Below are 27,847 nucleotides of genomic sequence, written 5' to 3'. Positions count from 1 at the left end.
TGGAAAGCTCCAAAAACCCCCAGACATTCCCGACTGCCCATTCAAGACTGTTCAGCTAGACCTTCATTGCTATTCTCCTTCCCTATACCAGATTGTAAATCCATTTATGAAGAAGTATTAAGAATCTGTCTTCCACTAGTATAGAATCAGTATAAAAGAGCAATGTGGCTTTATCAACTAAGAAACAACACAAATAACTGAGCTGCAGCCAAAGGTAAATAAGCATCTCTGTTATTGTTCTTTGCACTTGGCATTTGTTCTTGTCCTCTTGCTCTTCCATTTGCATCATTATAGTCATGCAGTTAAAGAAAAAACTTGTTAAACTATTGTGTCTCTTGCCAGATGCATTCTTTTCAACATTTCTTTGTGGAGAAGGCTAAGTAATGTGGACAACAAGTTCTGTAAAAAAAACGAGCTTTCAGAATTCTTTTTGTCGAAGTAACGTTTGAGCTATTGCTGCCTGTATCTTTTACAGCTCTGTTAAACGCAGAACAGACCCAACCATGTCTGTGAGAAATGAAAATATCACACCGATCTGTTATAAGGGCTGTATAAGAGTTTAATATTGTCAGGCACCTACTGCAATAGGGACACTTAGTAAACACACTAACTCTCACTCTCACTCTCATCAGCAGCCTAGTGTCCATAAATACCGATCATTATATATATCTATATCTTAATTGTCAAGTTAGCTCATCTTTACCTTAGAGCAGATTCTCCGAAGAGTACCAGGCAACCCATTCTGCATATGGGGCTGTGCAAAATCTGGATGCACTGTTGCCTACCTTCCTGAGTATTTTTGTCCACAGAGCATGTGTCAGACAGCATTGGCAGTCATGGGAAGTGGCTTCTCCTGGTAGATTCTTTGATTTGTTTCTTTCCATCCTCCTCCTCAAGGGTCTCGTTTAGCTAGTTGTGCTAAGCACTGTGGTAGAGATACGGCTGAATGCACACTGATCATCCACAAATGCATTCTTTCTACAAATGGCTATAGGTGAAAATCATCTTTCTGTTGATTTCAGTGGAGTTATTTGGGATCTGACAGCTTATGTTTTATGTGAATGTGTTCATTAAAATACATCTCCTGGTTTGCAACTGCTAGTCTTTAAGATAAAATAAAACAGAGACATCTCTATCTCCTATTTAGTTAAAACTTTTGCTTGCTGCATTTTAACAAGGCTGTATACAGATCTGCTGGGAGAAAAGGATTTTAAACACGGAGGTGCGGACTGGTAGCTCCTCTGAATTGCCTTGTGCGAAGTAATACATTAGGAATCATGTAGGACTATGTGTGGATAAACTGGAGAAAAAATACACACCATGTATTGGGGTTTCTTTATCTGTCACTGTTTTTATTAGAAACAATTATGGTACTTATTATGCTCTTTCCATGCTTTTTTTCCTCAACTGCTTCCTCTGGAATGCCTGCTGTCAAACTGGAATTTATTCTCATGTTTGTCTATAGAGTAGTCATTCTGCTCTGTTTTCAACCAGTTCTTTAAAAAGTTTTTATTGTGATACTGATGTTATATCAGCATTTGAGTTGCTTCCCTGTCAATTCCCTTTGGTACCGCTTTGCCTGTTGGCTGAGTTATGCTGTGAAGTCCTTCAGCACTTCTCTTGCAGTGCTTTGGGGTACACAGACAACTCCAAACATGACAGCAGAGTGGCTGTAGCACATAAAGAATTTGTTTCTGAATCTGCTGACCAGCAACAAGAGTACTGGGGATGTCTTAGTCAATGCAAAAGAATGGGAGTATAGCGCTGGGACTCCATGGGCTTAGGTTCTCTAGTGAAGCACAGGACCTGAAACGAAGCCAATGCTGCTACATTTTTTCCCCTCACAGTGAGTTGCTATCAGATCTGCTACCATTTTACAAAAGTACTGGGTTATTTTGGCTTGAATTACACAGAGGCAGACAGTGTTATGTTGCTCAGTGCTTCCTTGTACACAGTATTTTGTTAAGGTTGAGTTTTATGCGATTTTTCTTGTTTCTTTGCTGAACCTGTGCCATGTAGAGGAAACATGTTGTGCGTGTTCCTGTCTGTGTAGTATTTTGCCTGTGTGAATGGGTATACATACAACTTTATGATACAATAACTTAAATTTTTATTTTGAATCTTGATTAGCATAGAGTTGTTTTAATTTTTTTAGGTTCTCATTATGAACTGTAGTTCTAGTTGGCTCTGATGATAGTCACGCTATGTTGCTATTCCAGGTTCCTATCACGTTGCTGAAGCAAAATGAGTGGGAGGCAGCATGAAGATAAAAATTAGCAACTGCATTGCTGTTTCCTCCTGTGAGCCAAAAACACTAAAATAATTGAAACATTAATTTTGTAATAAATAGAAATTCATGATATTGTGAGATGTTTTTAGATGGATAGTTTGTTCATGATCCATCTTAGGCGTGGTTGAGAAAAGGCAGTAATCAAGCTAATGTTCTGCTTGTGGAAAGGTCACTCCAGTACAAAAAATTGTTGCAGATGTAATAGCTTGTGATTATCTTATATTCAATGTTGGGGTTCTATCTTTAACTGTGGGATGAGTTAAGAACTGTTGGTATTGTCAAGATTTTCACATAAACTAATAGCTTCCTTTCCAGCAGAATTCTAAGCTGATGGTGAGGAAAATGGAGCATTTATAATTGCGTTAAGAATGTTCATAAAAGAGTACATACCCAGAGTCTGCTGTAACTTAGGGTTTTGTTTTGTTTTGCTGCTACTGCTCTTTGCATTTTTCTTTTAGGTAATGGTGATTCTGTTGTATAGGGCTTGGTTTATTCTTACTGCACTGATGTCTTTGGGAGCAGTATAGTGTTGTATTCCTGTGTGTATTTTTATGGCAGCCCAGGCATTTTAACTCATAGTGACATTATGCAGAAAGCACAAGTTTGAAGTGTAATTAATATTCTTTATATGTTAAGGTGATGCACACTTTATCTACAGTTCTAATGTTCAGTGCAAACATTTATACAGTTATTTTTGTATTGGATCATACTGCATGCTTCATTATTAAACAGAAAACATTAGTATTTTAGATCTTCCTGGCTCTCATTACATCTTCATGTATTTTTATTGCAGCCATTGCAGGGATGGAGTAATGAATTGTGATAACAACGTAATAGGTGAGTGTAGAAAGGGAAAAGATACTTCAGGTCCAATGAATATGTATCCTCCAGTCCCTGTGGGACCCCTTGTCTGATGTAGAAGATCAGGCAATATGTATAAATTAATAACTTGCAGGAGAAGACCCATAATGCAGGAATTAAATATTTGTGTGATTGAAAGAAAGGCTGGTGCAAAGCAGCAGCATAACTGTCCAAAATACTGTTAAATCTGAGCAACTTTTTTCCCAGTGCTTTAAAATACTGATTGTTTTTTTTTGACTGCTAATATAAATAAGCTTAGCTGCGTGACAAACAGCAGAACTTCAGCAGAACAAAGATTAGCTTTGCCCATAAAACATCATTTTAGGAACTGAAGACTGGCAGTAATTTTTCACAGATATTTTTTCTTTCCCTTTGCAAACCCTGAGTAACTGAAATATGAAAAAATATGTATTTTGTCATACTTAAGCAAAAGAATCTAAAAGTGCTTTTTCTATCAAAGTATATTTTATATGTCTTTAAGTATTATGGTTCATCTTCTTGTATGATGCTTCTTTTACTTCAGTAAAAGACTTGAGATCTCAGTTGTAGAATTGCCAACTCTTTGGCCTTTAGCAGAAATCTGCCCGTGCACTTGAAGGTGGCAGGATTTGAAAATTATCCAGAACTTCTCCCTAATAACAAATGAACAAAACCCCAGCAATCAACTACAACTACTTTAAAACACTGCCACCACTTTGGAGATTTCTGCTGCGTACACATGATGCTCAGTGTAACCCAAAAGCAGTTGTGCAGTAGAGTTGTTTTGTTCGTAGCCAGTGGCTCCAGCATGGGAAGTCATATCTAGCTCACAGACCTTTTCTTGATATTTTTTGCTTTCCATCGATTTCTGTTTCTATTGATAGTACTTTGCATTTCTGTTTTGGAGGGCTGATTCATGGCTAACTGTTTAGAAATTAATGTCCCTTACTAAACAAATATTTTAATTTCAGTATTTTGTATGAGATTTATAGAGGTTCTATGAAGTTAACTGCTTTCAGGAGAGACAGACAATTGGATGTTACGGTATTACCGGACATTACACTTGTGTGTTATGTGTTCTTAGACTAAATCTATTGCACACCTTTATGGAATACAAAATTTCAGGTGAAGACTGATGTTTGTCAATTTTTTCCCCCCAGCACACAGTTGCCCAGCTGGACAGATTTATATTAACTGCAGTAATCCACAAGTTGATCCTGAACTCAGCAGAGAGAGAACTTGTGAGAATCAGCTGCTAAACCTCACTTTCTCAGGGCACCTTCCTTGTGTTTCAGGTTGTGTCTGCCCACCAGGGTGAGTACCGACAGAATTGCGTCTTTTGGTGCACAAATATAGATGACAACCTTCAGTAGTGATTGGGTAATTAATTCTCTTTCGTTGCCCCCCAAAAACATAAGAAAACCCACAAAACGCTGAGGTCTTATTTCACCAACTTTACAGCCATGGATTTCTGTAGATGTGGCTTGTGGCTGACACTTCACAGAACAGAAAAAGTTAACTGGGTTTTTAATTTTCTTGGTACCAAAATATATGCAATTTTTTTTCCAGATTCCAAACACTTTGATGTTGGCATACTGTGTTACAGTCATTAAGACATCATGGACATTTGTGGAACCGGGTTTTGATGTTAGTGTCCCAATACCCACCTCAGTTTCTCTCTTGAACAAGTGATGTGGAGGAGTTATGTGGCCTTTCCAGGCTGGACACAAAGTTCTCTAGTGTGGTAGGATAAGACCCCACCTCTGCAGACAATTGTTATCTATGATAGAGAATACTCTCTTGTGCTGAACCTGAACTCTACTAAATCTAGGCCAATTTATCCTAATAAGAATTTTTGTTTCTTTTTGTCACTTCTATTTTCGTAAAATAGACCTATGAGAATGCAGTTAACCGAAACTTGTAGTATCCTGTAGTTGTAATGAAGTTTTGTAACTAAGAAAGAAATATCATGCATTTGGAGGTTTTTGCTCCAAAAACTTGTAGATTTTCACTGTATTTCTGCAGTGCGTACTGTATCAGATAACACGCAAGGAGTTTAAACACATTCTTGAAAGGTTTTCTTAAAAAAACCCCAACTCATCACTTTCTAATTTGCTTAAAGAAAACTATGAATTATGTAATCTTATAAATGTGTCTATGGACAAATAAACCTATAATGGGGGGGAAATTAAATTCAAGTATTTTTAGAAAACTAACTTTTATTAGAAATAATTACATCAACTCTGTCATGTCTTAAATTTGTCTCCTTAAGTGAATTCAAAGTCCTGTCCTTTTTGGTATGTGTTTAGTGTCTATTTTCAAAAGACCTATTGCTCCTCAGGTTAATTAAAGCTCAGAATTTATTATTAGCATGAAAATAAAAATGGTGTTCTGTTCAAACCTCTCTCCTGGATGGCCCTGCTGTTGCTATCACACTAACTATTTTATTAATGTTTTCCTTTTTCTGGTTTAGGCAGAGTTCTGGAGAGGTCTGTTAGGAAGTTTTAATGTTTTCTAGTTGAATAAGAATTATCCTCCATGTGGCTATGAACTCTACTGTTTCTTCAGGAAAATTCAGTTCTGTTACAAAGACTGCATCAGCATTTCCTGTATTTGGGTGCTTGAGGAACTAATACTTATCCACACTGGGGTTTATGCTGGTTTTTTATTTCTGATGGCTGTAGAATTACAGCATGCTAAAGGTATGGGATTGGAGCTCATTTCCAAGGAGTAAATCCATACAAAGGCCATAACAAGACATTCCAGTTCTTTTCCATCCTCTTTTGCTCCTCAGACTTGCTACTCTCTTTGATATATTTCAGTTCTCCTTATATTCTTGCAACACTTCCAAAACCCTCATGTTCTCCTACTTTCTAGTTTACACTAGCTGCAAACAAATATTTCCCTCTGCCCCTCCTTCTGTACTTGTATTCAATTCACAGTTAAAAGTTCACCAGTATCATTCGGATTCTTGAGCACCTTTTCATATTACCTTCTGGTTTTCCACTTGTTTTTAGGAAGAGAATCATTGAATTTTCCATCATTTGGTTTTGGAGGGAAGACTTCTGTTAGATTTGGAGTTACTTTCTGAAATTTTTTTTGTTATGAAAATGCAGTATCTATTTAAACTTGTTCATTAAATCAGAAAAATTTCATACTAAAATACCATTACTGTAGTTATGGAGTATTTAACTTCTGGGTTTCTTTGAGAAGATTTGAGGATCTTGAATCATCAAGCCATCTTATTGGGCTTTGCTTCATTTTTAATCTCCACTACAATTCAAGCAGGTACTTGATATGCCTGGAAAAAATACCTGGTTGGTGGTATTTACTGGCAATGATGAGTAAGTACACTGAGCTACCAGCTCTGGTTGAATAAGCTTCCATGTTGAAAACTGCTTCAGCTATAAAACCATTAGTTCTCTGCACATAAGTTATCATCTTTCAGTACAGATTAAGAATTCAGAGACCAGGAATACACTTTGACATGTATCTGCACATACACATTCATTCCCCAAAAGCATAATTAATAAAAAAGTTCACCCCCCCCCAAACCTACAATTCTTTTCAGAAGAACAAGTGATGATCGATGAGGAACAGCTAGTAGTATCCTCTTGGCTGTTCACAAATGGTAGATTCTTTGTATCTCACTTTTCCATGGAGTCCCACCATATGTGATTTTTTTTAGCACTGAATTGCACTCACAGTGACCTTGAAGAAAATGGTACTATTTGAGGGCATGCAGAGAGAGGTTTTAATCCAGTATGCTTATTTAAAAATATTTGATCTTGGAAAAAAATTGAGTCATAGCCCTGGAATAGCATTGGTAGATATGAGGTAGAGCTGAGGTGACATGGAAAGGTATCAGCCATCACACCAATACCGTGTCAGTCTGACACTTACTTGTGAAATAGGCTAGGACAAAGTACAAACCTCATCCGTATTTTACCTCAGTCTTGCCTTGGGCTATGTGCTACTTGATGATGATGATGCAGTGTGTGCCACTTCCTTTTTCAGCTGTGAGAGCTACAGGTGCTCTCCGAGATGACCCTCAACTTGTAGCCCTGATGGGACTGGGAGCAGGGTGCAAGAGGCCCCTACTTCAAACTCTTTTTTTTTTTTTTTTTTTTTTTTCTGACAGTCTTCAGTCCCTGCTCTCTTCTTATGTTCCTTCCCTACAACACAAACTAAAAAAAGAGAACATGGGGGGCAAGGGGCTAATAAAAGTTTTTTTGCTCTTGTTTTTTCAGTCACGTTGCTTAATTCCAATACTATTTTTCTACTTAGAATGAGAGGCCTCAAGACAGAGTCCCTCTCCTGCTTTGTTCTGATGTTGGCAGCAAAAGCTGTATGAAGGTTTATGTAGTTCAGAGTATTACACTTATAAGATAATTTTGTCTTCTTCACAATCAATTTAAGCTGTGTGAAGGCAGGAGCTTCTTTTTGTTCAAGGAGGGTTCGGAGGAGGCACATGCAATGGACAAACCAAGTTATAATATGCATAATACTGTGTAATTTGGGAATCTAGATGAATCCCTGTCATTCTGCTTGTTTTTGTTTTTCTTACACACAGGTATCTTTGGTCTTTAAGCCACTACTAGCGTTTCTGTGTATTCTCTTTTCTAGGGCCCGCTTTGCTTACCGCCAGTAGAATGCTGATGGTAGAGCTGAATGCAGAGCAGGGTTCCAATACAGAGTGAAACTGCACAAGTGTGGGTGTCTCACTATAATTCAGTTGAAGTGTCAAAATCATGACACTTCATGGTTACAGGGACACAGCAAGGATGCTAAAAACTTTTCAAACATTTTGCAAAATTACTCAATATTTGTAATAAACTGGGGGGAGATGGACTGTAAAAAGCTCCCCAAACAAGAAAGAAAATACTCGGTGGAATTATAGTAACTTTCTCTGTCTGGACATTGAGTTAACTACAAGGAAGCCATTATATGTTACAGTAGTGTTATCCACATCTCCCAATTTTTTAAAAAAATGTTTATCCTGTTTTCTGGTTAAGGCAGTCATGGGTGATAGTAGAATCCTGATATTAAAAATGTTACCTGCTGCTTATTTAATTCTTTTTACCTTCCTTAAACTCTATTGCAGACCTTTGTTAGAAGATTTATGAAACCTTCAGAGAGCAGATTTGTTGTTGGGGCAGAAGTATTTGTGGCTGCATAAATCACTTGGTGATAGGCTGTTGCTCAGGGGAGGGGAAAGAGCTGTGCAATACACAACCTGTTGAAAACTGCTTGGGTGTAAGCTGTGAGAGTTACTTTTTAGTGTTCTGGTCCAGATCTGTGGGCTTTGCAGAAGCAATGAAGCGTTTGTTGGCTCATAGGTGACACATTGCTCCTAATGATGCCGTTACCAAAACTGTTTACATATTTGTGTGTAAATGAATGAAAAAAGCTGTAGATAATATTGAGATGGTAATGAAATTGGACATTCAGCGTGGTGAAGTGTGATGGCTGTCCTTGTATCTTTGCAGTTCTTTGTAAGCAGAAGTGTCAACAAAAATGTCTGATACTTCAAAGAGGATCTGTGCAAGGCCTTTCTGTAGGGTATTTGTGGTGAATTCTTAGATCATTGAAATCTATCTGTTTGCTTGGCTTTAAGAGAGAGAAAGCTGTTATCACTTGTTTTAGCCAGGGTAATAATGTGAGGGGGAAATTGCATTTTGTGTTACTTTGTTAGTGTGATGGTCTTTGTGTTTGAATGTGCCCTGTTCAGTTCTGAGCAGCTTTAAACCAGTGGGAATTTCAGTCTCAGTTGATTATCTTCAAGTGACACAATACTTGAATTACAAAGAACACTTCACATACTTTGGGGGGAAACTACAGTTTTTCAGTTTAATGGACGAGGGAGTTTTATGATGTCTGCACATTCCCATTAAGAAGAGCTAAAGAGCTGTAATTTTCCATCTGATAAATAAGTCACTGAAGAAGTGTACAGGTACGCAAGTTACCAGTTCATTAATATGAGTAATTAAAATGTTCTATGATAAATGCAATGATGAAGTCTTTCCTTTTAGCTACCAGGGAAACAAAACAATGTCATTACCCTGTTTGTCATAGATGTGCCTCACGCCTATGATCTCTTGTCCATGGTGCGGTGTCTTGCTGAAATTACAGCGCTAAACATCAGAAATGCTAAATCTGTTTTCTTCAGAAAACTGTTAGGAACACGGGAAGACTTGTATAGAATTTGTATTATTACAGAGAGGTACAGGAATTCTAAACAAAACTATCTTAAAAAAGAAAAATATTATCAGTCCAACAGTTCCATTTTAAGAGACTGTTTATTTCCCAGTACAAACACATTTCAAAACTTAGTATTTAGAAACAAGAATAATTGTAGCTTGCATGGTGCCTGTAACCAATCCTTTTACTATGTATCCAGCGTGTTAGTTGCTCCAGCTTCTTATCTTGTATTGAACAGGATCCTGTATAGGAACAGTTAGAGTGAAAGACACTGCTGTAGCTTGTCAGGAGCTTGTTTCACAATTCTCATTCAGCAGAGTGATTTGTTACCAAAGGTGTTCTATCTGTTATTGGATCTTTAGGCTCTATATTGATATCTGTTTGCCTATCCAATAGCATTACAATATTTTTTTGAAACAGATCCGTCTTTGGAAGAAATAGTTTTCTTGGTGTCAGTGAAAAGATAGCTTTTTAAATGAAATCATTTAATATTACTGGTATATTTCCTGAGGTTTATTTGTAGGATATCTTCATCTAACTCTTTTATTTTAGTTTTTCTGGATATTATTAAAAGTCACAAATATTTTACTTTAAAATGTGGACTGGTTACTTTGTTTCATCTTACCAGGCAAGAAGTCCTCTGTTCCATCTCAGTTAATGGAATCTTTTCATCTTCTTTTTTTTTTGCATTTTCAGTTGTTATCTGTTACTCTAGGAGTTGTGATTATATGCACAAATTTATAGCATTAGTCTTGAACTGTAAACAGCTGTGCATATGGTTATCTGTGTTACCATGAAAACTTCCTTTGAAGGCCATAAGGATATTTCTGCCAATGAAGTTAACTATATTTGTGATTGCTTGCATGAAGGTGCCAGTCATATAGAAACACATACAAAATAATTTAATGCAACCAGCACAGCTCTTTCAATATTAATTAAATTGTTAACAGAGCAAGAGGTATAACTACAGCTATAGGAAAACTATGCAGAAAATGAAAGCTCTTTAAATCAGGTGAAGAAGAGAACAAGAAGAAATCCTTGTTTAAAAGTTCTAAGAATAAATAAACTACTGATTTTTGATGTGAGAGAAGGTACCACTAGAGCAAAGAAGCGTGATGGCTCTCATGTCTCTTGGAAGATCTCTTGGCTTTAGTTAAATGTAAGTTAATTGCCTGAGTTACAAGAAATTTGCTGAAATTTATAGGAGGTCTAGAAAATCTTAGTTTTCTCTGACCTTAAAATTTGTATGTTAATGAATCTTCACAGGGTTAGTGATTAAAGGGCCTAGTGCCCAAAGTGCCAGTACTTACTAAAGATTAAATACTCAGATACCTATGAAAGGAAATTACAAAATTACTCATAACTATTAACGAGGTTGTACCTTTTCAATTTCAGAAGATTTTAAAAATTACTTGTTTTTCAGTAATACTAATGCTAGTAATTTAAAAGCTTACAAAAATACTTTCTTACCTAGTTGCCAGTTATAATTCTGCTGATTATTTTTTTTTTCATAGTCTTGTTAAACATGGGGATGTGTGCTTGGATGCAGATGAATGTCCATGTTCATGGAAAGGAAAGGAATACTTTCCAGGTGACAAAGTTATTTCTTCCTGTCATACATGGTAAGCAGAGATCTGTTTAGGGGGTTATTGCATTTTAGTGGTTTATTTATGGATTGATTATTCTTTCATCGTTTTTAATCATAAATTTCACAGTAAATTCTGGTAAATCATCGACCCTAATTTTGTATTTATATTTGTTCAAAGAGGTATTAAAATGACATTTGGGGTGTGTGTGTTGTTTTAAGGAGCTTTTACATAACAAAAGAACAGTGATTGGGAATTATTGCTTTTCTTTTTAAAAACCTTGATTTAGAGAAAACACTTTTTTGATTATCAAGGTAATCTAAATTAATATTCCTTGGCTAGTGTTCCTAAAGTACAGGTAAAATCCTTCAAATATTACACCTGAGTGATATTTGGAAAAGGTTTTTACTTATTCATTTTCACATTTAGTGTTGAATCTGAGCAGTCTAAGGACCCAAAACATAACCCTGTGGCCATAAGTATACAACCACTGCAATAACAAGTTAAGGCGAGTATTGGGCAACATCATGTACTGAGCATAGTAACAGATAAATTGGTTCTAATTTTGCATGTGTGGATAAGATAACTGCTGAATTGGTCAGCTTTAAAAGACAGTGTTCCAGTAGACAAGCATTGATAGGATCATTCAAATACATGCAGAAACCTATTCCTTTCACTATTCAGTGTTGTAAACACAGTACATACCCTATATAGCTATGTTACTCTGCTAAGTTTCCTTGGGCACTCTCAGTAGGGCATGGTACACTATTTTAATAGCTTCACAAGAGCTAAGATATGAAAATATACCACATCTGCATGATCCTGAAACAAGCTTGTTTCTTGATGGTCCCCACCTGTTTTCTGCTCTTACCACTGTTGAATGTTGCAAGCTGGCACTAAGCAGCATTATTTGTCTTACTAGAGCCTCAGAAAAATCAGCTGTACTGTCAAGCATCAAGATACTCCAGCTTCTCAGCAGAGCAGTCCTTCCTTTTGTCCCCTCTTTTAGCTTACCAGGAACATTTAACTGGTGTCACCTGGTAAACTACTGCTCCTGGCCTGCACAGCTCAGTATAGCCTAGTATGGTGAAGGCATGTCCAGTCACCACTAATCAGTGCCTTGTCTGGATGTTGCCCCCTCCAGCCTTGTGCTGACTGCCTACCTCTGCCTCTCGTCAGGTCCTCAATATCTGCTCTAGAAGATATTTGTAGCCCTTTGGTCGACTGGTGAAGCGACTTACAAGCCATCTCCACTGGGCAGGCAGGTAAAGCGACCCGGGTTGTTCAGCCCTTTATTTCCAAAGTCCTCTCCAATTGGACCTGGTGTGGGATTGCTTGCATCAGAAAGGACTATTATATCCCATTTAATACGTATGAGACTTCACCAAAGGCAGCACCAGTGCAGGCAGAAAGACACTTGGATATTTAGCCTTCACTCTTGTTTTTTCTGAGGCCAGGACCATTAATTCATGTACAAATCCTTAAGGTTGTGATGGCTTTTCTAGTCTTCCATACCCAGAAGCAAAGACAGGCAAAGTGGTAATGGCTTTTTGGTGATCAGTTGTCCACTGACAAATGGGAAGTCTGCAACAAGCTGTGCAGACTCAGCACAGGCAAAGCATGAGAGTACTCCTGTGCAAAAAAAACCACTTAGGCATTCATAACAGTTATAATTACTTTAGTGTTATTTAGCGCACAGAAATAGTGTGTGTTGATACTATCATCTTATTCATAGCTGTTGTTGTATCAGCAACAAAAATATTAATGTGATTTGTCTGTTGAACAGTAAAATGGTAAATAAAATAACTTTTTAAATTGGCAAAACTGCCAGTGGAATGCCATGAACTTTCAACCCAAGCTCTCGGGTCTGGCTGAACTGCAGTTCTAGGTTTCCCAAGTTTGGTTTTCAGTGCAACTGTCTGAAATTGTTAGCATGTGCTGGCAAGGTTAAACACAAGAGGTTATTACACTAACGGAAAGTATCAGAGCAGCATTTTGATGCTCTGTTGTGGAAGGTAAGATGGGTGGTGCAGTTAACTATGCTGGTTTGCTGTCATATATTGACACCATTGAGTAAATGCTGGTTAGTCTCTGTGGGCTCCTAAACTGGAACTTCTGTGTTCTTAAATAAATACTTCTTGGAAATACATTTTTTAAGAAGCTGGTCAAAGTTTGGAAGATGCTAGCAGCTTTGCTTTTTCGACTAGGCCTCCCTAGATTCTGTATTAGTTTACTTAGTATGAAACAAGACTGGTGCAGAGGACTTTGAAGGCATTGCATACCTCTTAAACCCTTCTTTCTGACTGTAAATGTGTTAATATTTAAGAAAGCGTGCAAAGGAGCTCCCTACTCCTTACATGTTAAGAAACATTTCTGCATGAGCCCTTAACAGAGCAGCATGTGGAGGAGGATTTGAATAGGCCAAGAGTAAAAATAAAACCTAATGTTTCACAGAGTGCATGAAAAGCAGCACTTGGTCTTTCAATCCAGATAGATTTTTTTCTATTTGCCTCTCTCCATCAACTTGATTACGTTCCTGCCTTAGCTACTGCTTTGAGGTGCCTAGAATTGCCTGGGTGAGTCCTACTGCTATCTACTTGTGCTTTGGTACAGCAAACACTTTTTATGCCATACTTTTAACTTATTTTAGCCCTATGCTTAATGTATTTATATATGTAGCTATACAAAACACAAGCAGTGGGCCAAATCAGTGATGGGATAAGCAGAATCTTGGAAAATATGGAAAATGATACCAGGTTGGTGCAAGTTAAATGGTAAGAAAACAGAAGGAAACATGATGCTAGTAGTAGCTGAAGCAGTCTAAATTTTCTAGGTAGTTACTGCTCTTTTGAAAACAGTGGTGTTCTTGACACCATGATAGCAGTATGAACAGAAAAGGAAAAGTTACACTGACAAAAACTTCATACTGCTTGGTGCTTCAGTATATCAGATGCCAAACATCAGTGATTTATCAAATATTTCCATAAGTCATATTAGTACTTTAGTTGTAAAATGTGAAGCATTCATTTAATCAGGAACTTCAAAATTCATTTTTTTAAAATAAACTTAGATATGTGCTGAAATTATATTATTTGATGTATTTAGTTTAAACTATATTTATAAATATACCTGTGGTAAAGACATGCCAGAGCACCAGCTCTGCTGTCTTTATCATGGGAAGTTTTTTAAGTGTCCAGGTGATTTAGAAACATAAAAAATAACATTTTAAATATTACTTCTGGGTACAGAAAATGAAAATCTGTCCATTGAAAATGTTACTTAGATTGCAATAGAGTGATGTGGAAAGAGACATAGTATTCAGTACTGCAAAGCCTCCCTGTTACGCAGTTAGAAAGCGAAGGTAATTCAGAAAGGTCTGAACAGTTGCTTGGTGTATGTGTGATGAAAGAATCTGATGCTTAAGATGGTTGTAGACAGAACTTGAACTATTCTGGAAGACCCTAAACTGTTAGGCTATGGTTTGGGAATGAGAATACCTAGGCATCTGAAAAGCCCAACACACACTCTTTTAAGGGATCTAAGCACCAAAACGGCGCTACTGAAATTTTTCCTTTATACTTCTATGAAATTCTCATTCAGCAGAGCATGCATAAAGACTGTAATAATAGGACACATTGCTTGTTGATTCCAAGATTCAGCTCGTATAGAAACAAATGTTCTGTGAGAAGTTGAAAAAGAAAGCTTTATCCTTGTGGCATATTATTGATGTGAGTTAAATGATGTTGGGTTTTTGTTTCAACAAAAGAAATGCACATTATTGATGTGAGTTAAATGATGTTGGGTTTTTGTTTCAACAAAGGAAATGCCCTTTCAGTGTTGATATTTTCCAGAATCTATACATTCTAACAGGAAGAAACACAGACTGTATGAGTTCAATATATGCTGCTTTTTTTTTCTCTCCAGAGAATCAATTTATATATGCTACTTCTAGTTAACATTTCAAAATGCTTCTGTCCACAGTCACCATACTTGCATGGATTTTGGGGTTGTTTTTGCTTGTCAGTGCAACAGCTGTAATCATTTGTCGATGGCAGTTGATATTACCATTATTGGTCATACTTTTTCAGCATTTGCCAGCACGGATCATTTCAATGCACCTTCCATCCTTGCCCATCAATGTGTACCGCATATGGGGATCGGCACTACAGAACATTTGATGGATTAACTTTTGACTTTGTTGGAACTTGTAAGGTTTACCTGGTTAAGGTAACACTTTTTGTAAAGCCTCTCTAAAAGTGGATTTTAAAATTACCTGTTAAAAACTACCCTTCTACTTATTTCATATCTGTATATTTTACTGAGTCTTACATACTGTTTTTTAAGCTTTGCTGTTGCTTAAGACTTAAAATCTTACATAAGAATTATACAATGAGGTTTCTGCTAATCAAACTGTGTAACAAGATGCATATTTATATTAGTGTATTTAAAAGTGGCCATTCCTTTTTTTTGTTCTTGTTCTTCAGGGTACTTCTTCAACCAGTCTTTCTGTTGTTATAGAGAATATTAACTGCTTTAATACTGGAATAATTTGCAGAAAAAACATTTTCATTAATGTTGGAAAATCTTTTTTAATATTTGATGACGAAACTGGAAACCCAGTAAGTTTCAGTCTTTAACACTGATCAAATGGTAGCATATATTCTTCTCTGGATGTATTTTCCTGTTGTTAGCAAAAATTTACTGTACCGCTTAAGTAGCAGAAGCATAAATATCTTTACCCTGAATGCTGATCACATCTAGATTGTTCAATGGAAACCTTAAACAACATCTTATCTGTATTTAACAAGAATGTTTGATCAAATGGTTGTAGCTCTTTTGTTTAGACTTCATTCCTGTTTAGTGTCATAGGAAAAATCCAGGTGGTTTTAAGTCAGTGAAAGTTTTGCTATTAGTTCCATTAGAACCAAGAGTTTAGTCTGGCCTGGAACATATAGGAGGAATATTCCTATACAATTGCAATAAATAAATTGCAGTCCCTGGTAACGGCAAACTCCATTGCTGTAAATATTTAGTATTTTCAGTAATTTTAGTATAAATAGTACTATCTATAGTTTATAGACTGGCCATACAAAGGAAGTTGTGTCTCTTTGTATGAGGCATTGTATAGTTACACTAGACATCTTAGTCCATGCTACAAAAAATTTGGAATCTGATTGTTATTGGATGGAGAGAATAATGCTTTACATAAATAAAATTGCAATCTCTAGACTTATTTCGACAATTCCTTATCTCAAGAAGTTGCTCCATGTGTCTTTATACCTATCCATACTCAAAAAAAAGCACATGCTTAAGACCTTCTAAGTGCAACCATGTATAACTAAGGGAAAATCATAACCAGGAACCTTAAGACTAATTTTTTTGCTTCCCAAATGAGACATTAACATTTTAATATTTGCTGCAGTTGCCATTACTCCTCCTGTAAATTTGATATAAAATCAAGTTTTAAAATAGGAAAATCATAGAAATATAACACAGTTGGCAATCAACATCCAGACTACTTTTGTTTAAGCATTTAGCCTGCTGTGGCCTTCTGTCAGTTTTTGGACTTCTGTCTGAGAACAGTGTTACTCATTTTATTTAGGTGTTTCATTTCCTGTCAAGTGAACATTTTGTGAAGACATTACTTCCATTATAAGCTGCCTTGTTTTGTTTTGAACAGAGCTTATCCAGTTATATAGACAAACTACAAAAAATGCAGTTATGGAAAGCTGGGTTTTTCACTGTTGTTCATTTTCCTGATGAACACATCACCATTCTTTGGGATCAGAGAACAACAGTTCATGTCCAGATGGGTCATCAGTGGCAGGTAAGTGCAAGTCAACACTCTTACTGCCATTTCTTTGAGATGTTTATGTAAGTCTTGTTAAGCAAGACTTATTGTCATTATTCAGAGAATAGACAGTGTGTCAGAAATCATGGAAGAACTCAGTGGCAAAGTCAAGGAGAGGAGCGTTCAACTATCTTGTCAGTTAAAATATTCATTCTCATTTACCTTTTTTAGTTACTGTTTCCTGTCTAACTTCTGTAACAACAGAAACAAGTATCTTTGGGGCAACATTGTCCTTCAGCACTCATTCCTTATACAAGTGGAGCAGGTGTTATTTTGCTGCAGCGTAAAAAAGCAAGTAGCTAGCAAACAGGTCACTTCTCTGAACAAAAGATCAGCTCCTTTTTCAAAGGCTTGGAGATGCTTAATTGAAATGAAATAATATTGATATTGTCAAAATAAAATATTTTCTATAGCTGCAGTATCACAAAGAGCTGAACAGTTTTGGCTGAAGTTTAGCTGAAAAGGATCAAATCCTGACAAATTCATAGTTATGAAACTAAAGACAGGAACTTAAGAAGCAAATTTTGAAAATGGTCATGGGCTGGTAGTGTTTTGTGTCATGTGGAAATATGTTTCTATATATCTATATCTTTTTTCCCAGAGTAAATTGACTGGATTATGTGGAAATTTTGATTTGAAGACAGTAAATGAATTGAGGACTCCAGATAATTTTGAATTAACAAACTCACAAGAGTTTGGAAACAGCTGGACAGCTGTAGAGGTACATAGTAAAAGAATGTGTTTGCTAGTAGATTTTTTTGCTGTTACATCATACCATGTATCTAGAATGAAATCAGAAATTTGTTCCTGGAAGTGTCAGGCAGGCAGCAATGCAAACGACAATATCAATGGTTCTCACAGATCCATTAAGGAGAAGAAAGTAATCGTCTTTTTTTCTACACAGCACTATAGTGTAGAGAAAAATGCTGTACAATATTCTGAATGTACAAGTGGTTTTGAAGAATTTGAACAGTAAAGTAGTCATTTTTTACATAATGGCAGAATTGTGGGATCATTTTAGACTGTGTTGTCAGTTTAGGTGATCTTTAATAGCTGGGAAATATTTAACTGTGAAACCATAGCAATGGAAAGGAAAAATATTCTTTCCATATGCTGAAAAGTTAAAAATGGAATTTTTTTAATGTTATGTGTCTGGCGGTATTCACAGAAATGTTCCTTCCTAGTAGAGTAAAAAGATCTGATTTCTGGCACTTCTAATGCATGTTGTCTGAGTATTGTTTGTCATTTATGTAAGCTAGACTGTTCAGGTGTAAGAAGCTGCGTGCCAGCTCTGTTTAGACCTGTATATACATATGTGTTTTTCTGCTGCCCTCAGACAAATGAAACATTTCTTCAGATTGGTTACTTATCCTTTTCTGCAGATTAGCATCCCCTTTTAATTCTGTATCTTAGTCTGGCTTTAGTTTCATAAATGATGCATTTGTTTTGTGTTTTACACCTCTCTCTCTCTCTCTCTCTCTCTTTTTCTTTCTTTTAAAAAACCTCAACACCAAAACTTCGCTTTGCAAGTTCAAAAACAAAGTGATTATGAAACAAGTTTCTCATCTTGTTTTTGCTTTCTGGTTAAGTGTGTCGACAGCTCTGACATTCGAAATCCATGCAGTTTGAACCCCCTTAGAGAGCCATTTGCGAAGAAGGAATGTGGAATACTTTTAAGTGAAGCATTTGAAGCTTGCCATTCAGTGGTGAGTTGTGGTCATGTATAGAAAGATGTGAAAATTAACATACCACTAGAGAGAAACTTTACTCTTCAACTTTCATCACTTTAAATCTTCATCTTGTCTTCTATAACATAATATTTTTGGCTACTGCAGCAAAAGAGAACACAAAAATGTCTAACCCATACCTATTCTGGTTCTAAAATGTGAATGTTTGACTGGACTACCTGCATAGTAAGACGCTTTGGCATCAGTTCCAGACCTAGGTCTTATATGGAAAATAACATATCTCAGGATGTTCAGGTATTAAGACTGTGTTTATGGCTTGAAGAATGTAAGTGTCAGAATAATTCCTAGGGAGGAAGGAGATTTCGTATGAAAGATAATGAGGAATCTTGCAAGGTTGCTTTGTATATTATTTTGGAAGAAAGTGGAAGCTGATGTTAAAATTGTATGGTTTAGTCCACTGTATAAGGTAGGTAGCAAACAACTAAGTTCCTCATAAGTGTGTATTACTCAACTGTAAATCTGTGTAACTGTATAACAGTTCAATAAGCAAATTAGCATTGACAGTTTTCTTCAAAATTGTCACTTAAGACAAGACTTCAAAATAATCTAAGGGAAAAATCATAGATTTGCTGTGAAATTTCTAATAATACGAAGAGAATGAACCACTTTCATGTGAAAAGTAGTTTTCCATCTGCTTTATTATTTCTTGCATGTTATATATATCTAACTTTCTTAACATTTCTGAGATCTATTCGTTTGTGCTCAGTTTAGAGGGAGTTTCTCTTGTTTCATAAACTTCATTGTAGTTTATTATGTTTTAAGTATTACAAGACCATACAAAACACAAACTTACACTGACATCTTAGTGGGCATGTTCTTAACTGGTCATTGATTTAATTGTGTTACTAAGTACTGTACAAGATTTTCTAACATTCTAATATTGGAATATTTTCTAACAAGCTTTTCTTGTGTTTCAGGAAACATCTAATTTAAAATCTTTAATAATTTGAAGTCTTCTATATTAAATTTTGAAAAAGTCATAGCTTTGTATGGAAGTGATTGTTGCCAGTGTCTGTATGAATTTTTTTGATGAGTGATATTTATATTTCCAGATTGACGTCACCTGGTTTTACTCAAACTGCTTGACAGATACATGTGGTTGTAACCAAGGAGGTGACTGTGAGTGTTTCTGTACAAGTGTGTCAGCATACGCCCATCAGTGCTGCCAGCATGGAGTTGCTGTAGACTGGAGGTCCCCTAGAGTGTGTCGTAAGTTTGCTTTGACTAGCATTGCCACTCTCTGCATTTGTGAGACCAGGACCTGAAAAATCAGTCACATTAAGTTGCCTGGGGCCATGAATTAAATCACTAAGCCACACTGGCAAGAAGATGAGTGGGTGCTTCTCACTGCCCTCCCTCCATGTTCATTTTGGTCTAGCTGGATTACATGCTTCTTTCTATATTTGTGGGTGGTACTCTTCTATATTTAATTCTTTGTCCCATGATGTGAAAGGAAAAGTCATGGGAAGTCTATATCATGATATGACATGCATCCCTCAAACCGAAGTTACAGTTAACAGTTCAAGTAATTTCTGTCTTCAGCAGGACTTCACTTCTTAACGGGGTCTAGGAAACATAGCTGCCTTACTACTGCCCCCAGAGCAAGCATGAAATATAGAGGTCTTCTGAAGAAAAACAATTAGGTTTGTAAGCAGGACTTAGTCATCACCTTAGTATCCCTATTCAACAATGCTTAGAAGCTGTAAAAAAATCTGAGGCCTTTCTCTGTGGCATTCAGTGCAGATGCCTAACAGGAGATTGTCATTTCCCCAGAGACGTGACTAAAAAGGGCAAGATAGAAAGAATGGAAAAAACAAAACATTTTTTTAATTTTGCAGTTGTACAGAGAGAGAGTATGCAGCTTGCTCAAAATCACACAGCAAATTTGCCATGGAGCAAGAGGGTTACTCTTAATTTTTTGATGGAAATTGTATGTGTGTTTTAATGAGAGTATGGAAAGACAGCAAAGCTTAGTCTTAACCACTAGAGGTCAGAATAAGACAGCTGTAGGTATGTAAGCTTAGTATTTCCTGCTAGAAAAAATAATATTTTAATTTAAATCAATGTGGCTTTAATTAGTATTTTATTTAAAGCAGTAAATATTTGGCAGTATTTTTTTAAATAAATGTTTGTGTATAATATATCTTGGCCAAGCATTTGGCTTACCCCTTAATTGTAAAGAGTAACAGAAAACCTGTTTATCTGCAGAATACCTGCAACTGCATTTCTTTTCTTTTTATTTTTTAGCTTATGATTGTGAATATTTCAACAAAGGTAAGTCCTAAAGGAGCTGATAAAATAACAATAGAATTTTTAGCGGTTTTATGTAAGTCTTAGTACTTTGTATAAAAATGTTATAAATGTGTTATAAAAAATGTATAAAAAGTGTTAGTGAAAACGGTTCTTAATGATATATTATTTAAATAGCCAAGATTTTTATTTTGCTTTTTGAAATGCTTTTAATTTCAGTCTTTTTTTATACCTGGGCCTTAACCAAGAATACATGTTTAACTCATTTTCTTTGCATTTATGGATAATGATTAAACTATTAAATCTTTTAAGTAATTAATAGACCATTCAACTCAATAGTACTAATGTCACTAATTGCTTAAGGCATACTGCAGTTCAAAGCTGATAACCAGTGGGTCTGTTAAACCAGCCGTGATCTCCTGTGCAGCCTCCAGAGGGAGCTAGCGATTAAGAATACTACAATTTGAGTGCGGAAAAGGGGAATAACTCACCGTTTAGGTGTCTGACCTAGCTTTAAGTCCCTGAGCAACAAGCATTGCTGCTGCATGAGAATGGCTCTGAGAAGTGTGAAACTTGTACAAGGTGCTAGAGTAAACCTTGAATCCGCAGTGGTGCTGTACTGCTGCGTTAAGACTGGAATCTGTATTCAGACTATTTTAAAGTGTCATTATGAGTGTCTGCATAGTTAGACGTGGCGTACATACAAGCACTGCAAGCCAGATCGATGTGGGGAATGTTCAGGACTCCGGCTATTTATTCTATAACTCCTTTTGTCAAGCTCGTGTAGAGGCCCATCTGTCCACATGGTTTGTGATATTTTGGTCTTCTGTTAGACTCCCCGTGCAGCAGCTCACCCCCAGAAAGATCTTGGAGAGAGGCTGAGTTTAAATTAGAACAGGCTCTGCATTTTCTGTATACAGACTGCTAAAAAGATTTTATGTATTTCAGCCTTTAAATTAATTTAAATAAAGGCCAGTAGAATAAAAGGGGTGATTGAAGGTTTCCATTCACTTTCTGGTTTGTTTTGTTTTGTAAACAAAATATGGTCTGATACTAGGTAATCTTACTGCAGTTGTAACAGATTGAAAGTGCAGTGCCTCTAACTTCTGTGGTAGTAGTGAAGGTAGATAACATCGTACACTTTTAAAGTGTGTTACTAGTTTTACCTGTTACTGAATTCCCAGTAAGAAATTAGTTGAAATAGTGGAGAATTGTGCATGTAATAGACATGGTTGTTGTATACTTCTCACTAAGTATCTTGCTTCTGCTTGCTAATTTAGCAAGTATTCAACTTCAGGTGTTTCAGAGCTGCCAAAGGGGAAAAAAAAATATCTCTATGCTGAAAACTTTCTCCTCTACCTCAAATATAGTAGCATTCCCAAGAATTACTTCATTTTGGAGAAGGAAGGTTAAGAAACTGTCTTAAACCAGAGGGAGGTTTTCTCTGTGTAACTCTATGTTTTAATACAGAATGAAATAGTTCCAGTCCTACTAGAAGCAGGAGCAGAAGCCTTTTGTCTTTGGTAAGGGAAAGTTCTCAGCTGGTAGCTGTGGTTTCTCAAGTTGTGGATGGGCCTGAGATACAAGATTATACACCTTGCAACATTTCCAGAACACTGGATATTTTAAGTAATTTATGAAATGTTTTTAACTCCCTGCACTGAAGGTAACCAGAATCACTGTACGTGGTTAGCTAGGCATGGGCTTGTGTCTTAACTGACCCCCTGTTTATGCCATTAGAATCTAAAACTCTGGTTGTAGCGCAGCCTCCTTAGGACTTCAGAACTCTTAATGAATTTTAAGATTAGAGGGAACCAGAATATGAGGGCAGGCTGCAAACTGCAGTCCAAACTTTCAACTTGTTGGAACAGATTTTAAGGTTCAATGGTATTAGCTGCAACTATGAGCTGAGAAATTCTGGAACACTTCTACCTTAGATGTATGCTTGCTGTGTCTTGGCTTGTGAGAAGAATGGTAGTGAGGTGAATTGTTCAGGTGTGGTCTAAAATGCCTGGTTTTGTCAGAGAAGGTTACAAAAGTAATTTCAAATAACATTTCGCTTTTCTGCAATGAAATTGGAACTAAGTGAGCAGGTGCGACATTGTAAGATTTGTGCAATGATAACTTTACATGCTTTTGGCTTTTTTTTTTGCTTACAGGTAAAATATGACCTTTCCTGTGCTTATGATGCTGATTTCTTCTTTTCACTTTCCAGCGGTTATGTTTGTTTCTAAAATGTTCAAGGAGTTCTTTCATACTTGATGACAACAAACTTTTATTCCCTGAAAAAATGCCTCACACTTTGGACACTAATAAAATAGGTTTTAAAGAATAGTAAGAAGTGTATAATCAGTTAACCATACAAATAAACAATTTAGATTCCAGGATTCCAGGGTGGTCTTGTAGAACACTTTTTACTTCTAAATCAAATAACCAAGGGGTCAGCTAACTTTAATAAAGTGAAACTGAATAACTTTAATAAACTATGAAACTGAAGCGGATGAGAGGGAGGAAAAGAAAAAGCTAATAATGAATCTTGAAAATTGGAACTAATTATTTTTGACAGTTCTCAGAACAGGTATTTTCTAAAACAGTTTGGCTTTGTTTTGGTTGTCATACTTCAGTGCATGGCACCTAGAGCTATTTTCAGAGTAGAGTGATGTTTTTCACTTTGTGCTGTGTCACGATATTTAGAGCTCAAGCATTTGTGACACTTGTCTTGAAAAATAATTCTGATTTTTTTTTCTCAACAGCTCTGGGAAAGGGCCCATACAAACTGGTCAGCTATTTGGATGGAAAGTTTGTAATGGCAGTGAAACTGGTGGATGGTGGTGTTTTCTCAGTGAGAGAAGATGATATTGTTCCTGGACACGCAGTGAGCTTTATGCTGACATCAGGACTTTATAAGCCCAAAGCACATGGTAAAGTCACTGTAACCTAGAGGCTTAAATAAGGCAGAGCAAATTTTGCCCTTGAATACAAGCCTACATTTAAGAATAGACCTTGGTCAAAAGATCTTTTCTTTGTCTGTCAGCTGTACACTGTAATGTTGTCTGCCAAAATTATCATTTTGTAGTTGAAAAGCCACAGCTTCCTTTCCTCCACCCGCCCCAGCCTTCAGCAGCACCAAACTGGTGTTGTAGCCCAGTGCTCCAGATAAGCGTTGTTCCCCTCACCCTGCCTCTGATGGAACTGGGGCATGCAAAAGTATGGAAGAGATATGATACAAGAAAAATACTCTAATTCACTCGCTTTTCCACCAGCACTCATCTGCCCACTTGTGCAGAGATGCCTAATGGTACTAACCTGAGCTGTGTAACGGTTTATACTGCAAATTTGTCTCCCTCAGATTGTGACTTAAGTTTCTACTGAAGGAATATGTTGCTTATTTAGTAGGTGAAAGAAGCCTTGCACACCTTCAAACAGGTGGAGAAAGCTTACAATAATATATTCAGCACTTTATGACATTGATTAAATGCTGGAATTGTGTGCATACAAAACTTCAATCCGCACAGAGCACTTAAGTCTCAATACAAAAGGTGGTTGTCTTTGTGTAATCAAAGAAGGGATATGGGTCAGTTGAAAAAATTACAAGCGTTTGTTTAGTAATACTGCTGTCTGTAGAACTGACACAAGAACTCATATCACAGAAGAGCCAGGGCCAGATTTCTTTTATTAGTTGTAGTTTCGAGACACTTGTACATTATGTTCAATTTAGGTTCGGAAAGGGAAGGTCAGTCCTATGTTCTATTCACTTATGAAAACCTCTTGCTCAGCATTTAACCACCTGGCAAATAGAATTTGTGCCTTACAGTCCCATTTGAGTGAATGGCATTTCATCATTTGGCCATGGAAGAGTTTGTACAATCAATACAATGTTTTTCATATCCATGTCTTCATTTATATGAAATTCTTGGTTCTTTGGTACCTCAGAAAAACGGATGTGTTTTGTCAGTTTCAGACAAATTGTAGGCAATGGAGATTTTTGGGCATTGATGCACTGATTGGCTGTATGGCAAGTATTATAAATCACACTGTCTGTTGTTACTTATTGAACAGCTGCTTGCTACAGATGATTCATAAAAAGATATTCACAAGTGCCACTATGTTTTTCAGATTAATTGAACTTTTTATGCTTAGAAACCAAGTTGGTCTTCCAGAAGTGTTATACCAGAGTGAGATAGTATATCTGTTTAATCAAGATCATTTTTTTTCTATGCATTCTTTTTTTCAAGAAATGCTACCCAAGCCTGAAGGGTTAGTTGATTTTACAGTAGTTTAATGGCTGTTTTCAAGAGAATAGCAGAGTTTACAGCAAAATAGAATGAAGTAATTCTGTGAGCAACAGATGCCTGTAACAGGCTCAAGATCTGCCACTCTGCAATTGGTTGTACAGAGGCTTGCTTGAAAATCAGCAGTACTGTTTTCAGGGTAAGGTATCACATGGCTACATTTGCCAGAAAACAGGCTTTGCTCCTAACAGGTGAAGAGCTGGAGAGCTGACTGCTTAGAAAGCTGAATGCAAAATACATTTTTGTAATTTATTTTTAATGAAAGGCTGAGCTCTTAAGATATAAATTCCTGATGGCAAATGTTACTTGTAAAGCTAATTAGATGAAGTTTTAAAAATTTATTAATAAATGGCTTAGTGAAGGCTGTATTCCTTTATCCTGGTGTGGGCAAATGTGTTTATCAGCTTGTATTCTTGCTGAAATCTGTACGGTATTTAGAAAACTAAATATCCATCAGAATCTAGCACTCTGAAATCTCTATATAGTATAATTTCTTAGAAGTTTCAGGCTGTTTTCACTGATAATGCCAAAGTTACCTTTCATTGTTTGTGCTACTTATATCAGTAGTAGAATATGAGAATGAGTTTAGTTTATTATGCATATATCATCAAGTAAATGAGTTCTGTGTGGGATTTTTTTTCAGATTCCAACTTGATTTCATTTGAAACAGCTGAGAGACCGAACTATTTTCTTCAGTTAGTCTCCAATAATACCCTTGTTCTTTCTAAATGGAAAAAAAGCGAAGAGTTTCACAACAGATCTACATTTGTCATTCACAAGAATACATGGCTTTCAGGATACAGTTCCTTTGAGTCATTTGCAAAACGAGGATACTTCATCCACATTTCAGCCTCTTCAGTTGACCTTTTGAAGTACCATCATTCAGAGGAGTTCAGACTGTCAACCCTTTTTAAACTTGTAGGTAGGTAATTAAAGTTGTATTTTATGAGCAGGAGCTTGCTCCCTGTGAAACATACAGGCTAAATGATATTGATATTTTCAGAGATGATGACATTGTTTACTTCTCCCCTACATCACTGGGATCTGTGGGTCTTCTGTGACATGCAGTCTCAAAATCTTCTTCCCTGAGCTTTGTGTTAAGGATGAGATTCTGTTTTCTTGTCAAAAGCCATTAAATAGCCTAATACACAACTTTGCTATATTTGCAAACAGATCTTAGAAATACATAGCTTAGTGTATAGTTACTGGGCAATACTTGCTTTGTAGGTGGCAAGAAAATTCTAAAGGAGTAGAAAATTCATGCTGATAAATAATGGATTCACAAAGAACTGAATGCATCTCTAAAACTTAAGGTCTGTGGGTGATGTTTTCTCCTCTTTTCCCTCTGACAGCTGCCAAGAGAGTTTCGTGTACAGTGCATTCTCAATGCAGGCTTTGTGGCTTCCTCAGAGGTCATGCCATCCAGTGCTAAGGACATTCCCTGTAGATTACACCTCTTCTTGTTTCTTCATGTTTCCCCTGAAAGGCACCCCGACCTTTGTCCACGTATCCACTCGCAGAGGCTCTGCCTTTTGGGATGTTAGCCTCTTGTGTTTCAGGCACCATCTAAATGGAGATACATGCCTCTTGTTGGGGATCTAGATGTCCATTTCTCTAATGTTTCTTGGACAGCTACAGCTCCTGAGTACACAATGTAGACTGCAGTGGGAGTGTTTCTACCTACTTGAGAGGTTCCCATTCCTGTAATAGTAGTCCCATTCCAGTAAGTGATAAGGATCAGAAATGCAGGAGATATTCTTAGGACCCTTTGTAGGAGCTGGATACAGAAGTTTCTTCTACAAGAACTGACTACAAAACTCCACAAATTAAAAAATAACTAATTAATCAAGCTCGCTCTTTTAGATTATTAAGGAAAAGAAATAATAACTGCTTTCACATATTCTTATACATTTGGGAACTATGTGTTGAAATGAAGATGGCCTTACAAGTCAAGTACATGATGCAAGAAGTCATATTGACTATAAAATTAAGCAAAGCAGATTATTCATTAAACTACCATTCGCTTTAGCATCTGCTTGTCTTGATACATCAGATACATCAAATGCATTTGTATGACTTTATTTATGAACTTCAGCAACAGCTACTACTTGCTGCAACCACTGGCCTTTGTGTGGTACATAAAATTCCAAAATCACTACAAGTGTTTGTGTTCTAAAGCTTTTTATTGTGCTGTAGTTTTAAATGCATTTTTAATTTGTGTATTTGGGTAGCAGAAGTATTTTATCATGGCAATACCATTTTTTAAAATCCGTTCCTCATTTTCTGAAACTGAAGTTTGTTCTAAAAGCAAAGAAAGAAAATGAAATATTACAACATGAAGCACGGCCTGACCATGTTTTAGAGTGACCATGTTGAACCTCAGCACAGACAAATCTGAAGTAGACAGTGACTTCTATGACAGAAGAGGCCAACTGTATGCCTCATGGAGCTTCTTGTTATCAAAACATTGAATTAAAGTGTTAATGGTGGCATTGTGAATCTGCCCATGTTTTGCGGTGCATTATGCTGACAGCCTAATGCAGCTGTTGACTGGCACACTCCAACTTCAGAAAAAATGACAGATTTTGTCATTGCCAAATGCCTGTTGCCTCTTGACAAATGCTTGTAATCACAGAGCTGTTGAGGTTTTTGAACAGCAGAATTATAGAGCTAATGCTATTACCAGGATGTTCATACAGCATTTCAAGCAAGGAACTTTTTCTGGACATAACAAAAATATCTCCTTAGTCTTTTATCTTTGAGGGAGGAATGAAGAAGGTTAAAACATG

General features: G+C 36.6%; 1 protein-coding gene across 1 annotated transcript in view; it reads left to right on the top strand.

Moving 5' to 3' along the window:
* OTOG (otogelin) overlaps positions 1-27,847 on the top strand; it is a 102,115-nt gene that overhangs the window by 35,164 nt on the left and 39,104 nt on the right. Inside the window, exons 22-33 of the mRNA XM_040609419.1 lie at positions 3,084-3,127; positions 4,291-4,444; positions 10,846-10,953; positions 15,006-15,144; positions 15,402-15,536; positions 16,598-16,744; positions 17,370-17,489; positions 18,358-18,474; positions 19,569-19,725; positions 20,764-20,790; positions 23,520-23,687; positions 25,702-25,980. Coding sequence (XP_040465353.1) covers positions 3,084-3,127; positions 4,291-4,444; positions 10,846-10,953; positions 15,006-15,144; positions 15,402-15,536; positions 16,598-16,744; positions 17,370-17,489; positions 18,358-18,474; positions 19,569-19,725; positions 20,764-20,790; positions 23,520-23,687; positions 25,702-25,980 — 1,595 coding nt within the window. The remainder of the gene's footprint in view (positions 1-3,083; positions 3,128-4,290; positions 4,445-10,845; positions 10,954-15,005; positions 15,145-15,401; positions 15,537-16,597; positions 16,745-17,369; positions 17,490-18,357; positions 18,475-19,568; positions 19,726-20,763; positions 20,791-23,519; positions 23,688-25,701; positions 25,981-27,847) is intronic.

This window comes from Falco naumanni, chromosome 10 (assembly GCF_017639655.2).
Source record: "Falco naumanni isolate bFalNau1 chromosome 10, bFalNau1.pat, whole genome shotgun sequence".
NCBI classification, from domain to species: Eukaryota; Metazoa; Chordata; class Aves; order Falconiformes; family Falconidae; genus Falco; species Falco naumanni.
This window is presented reverse-complemented; position numbering and strand designations above follow the sequence as displayed.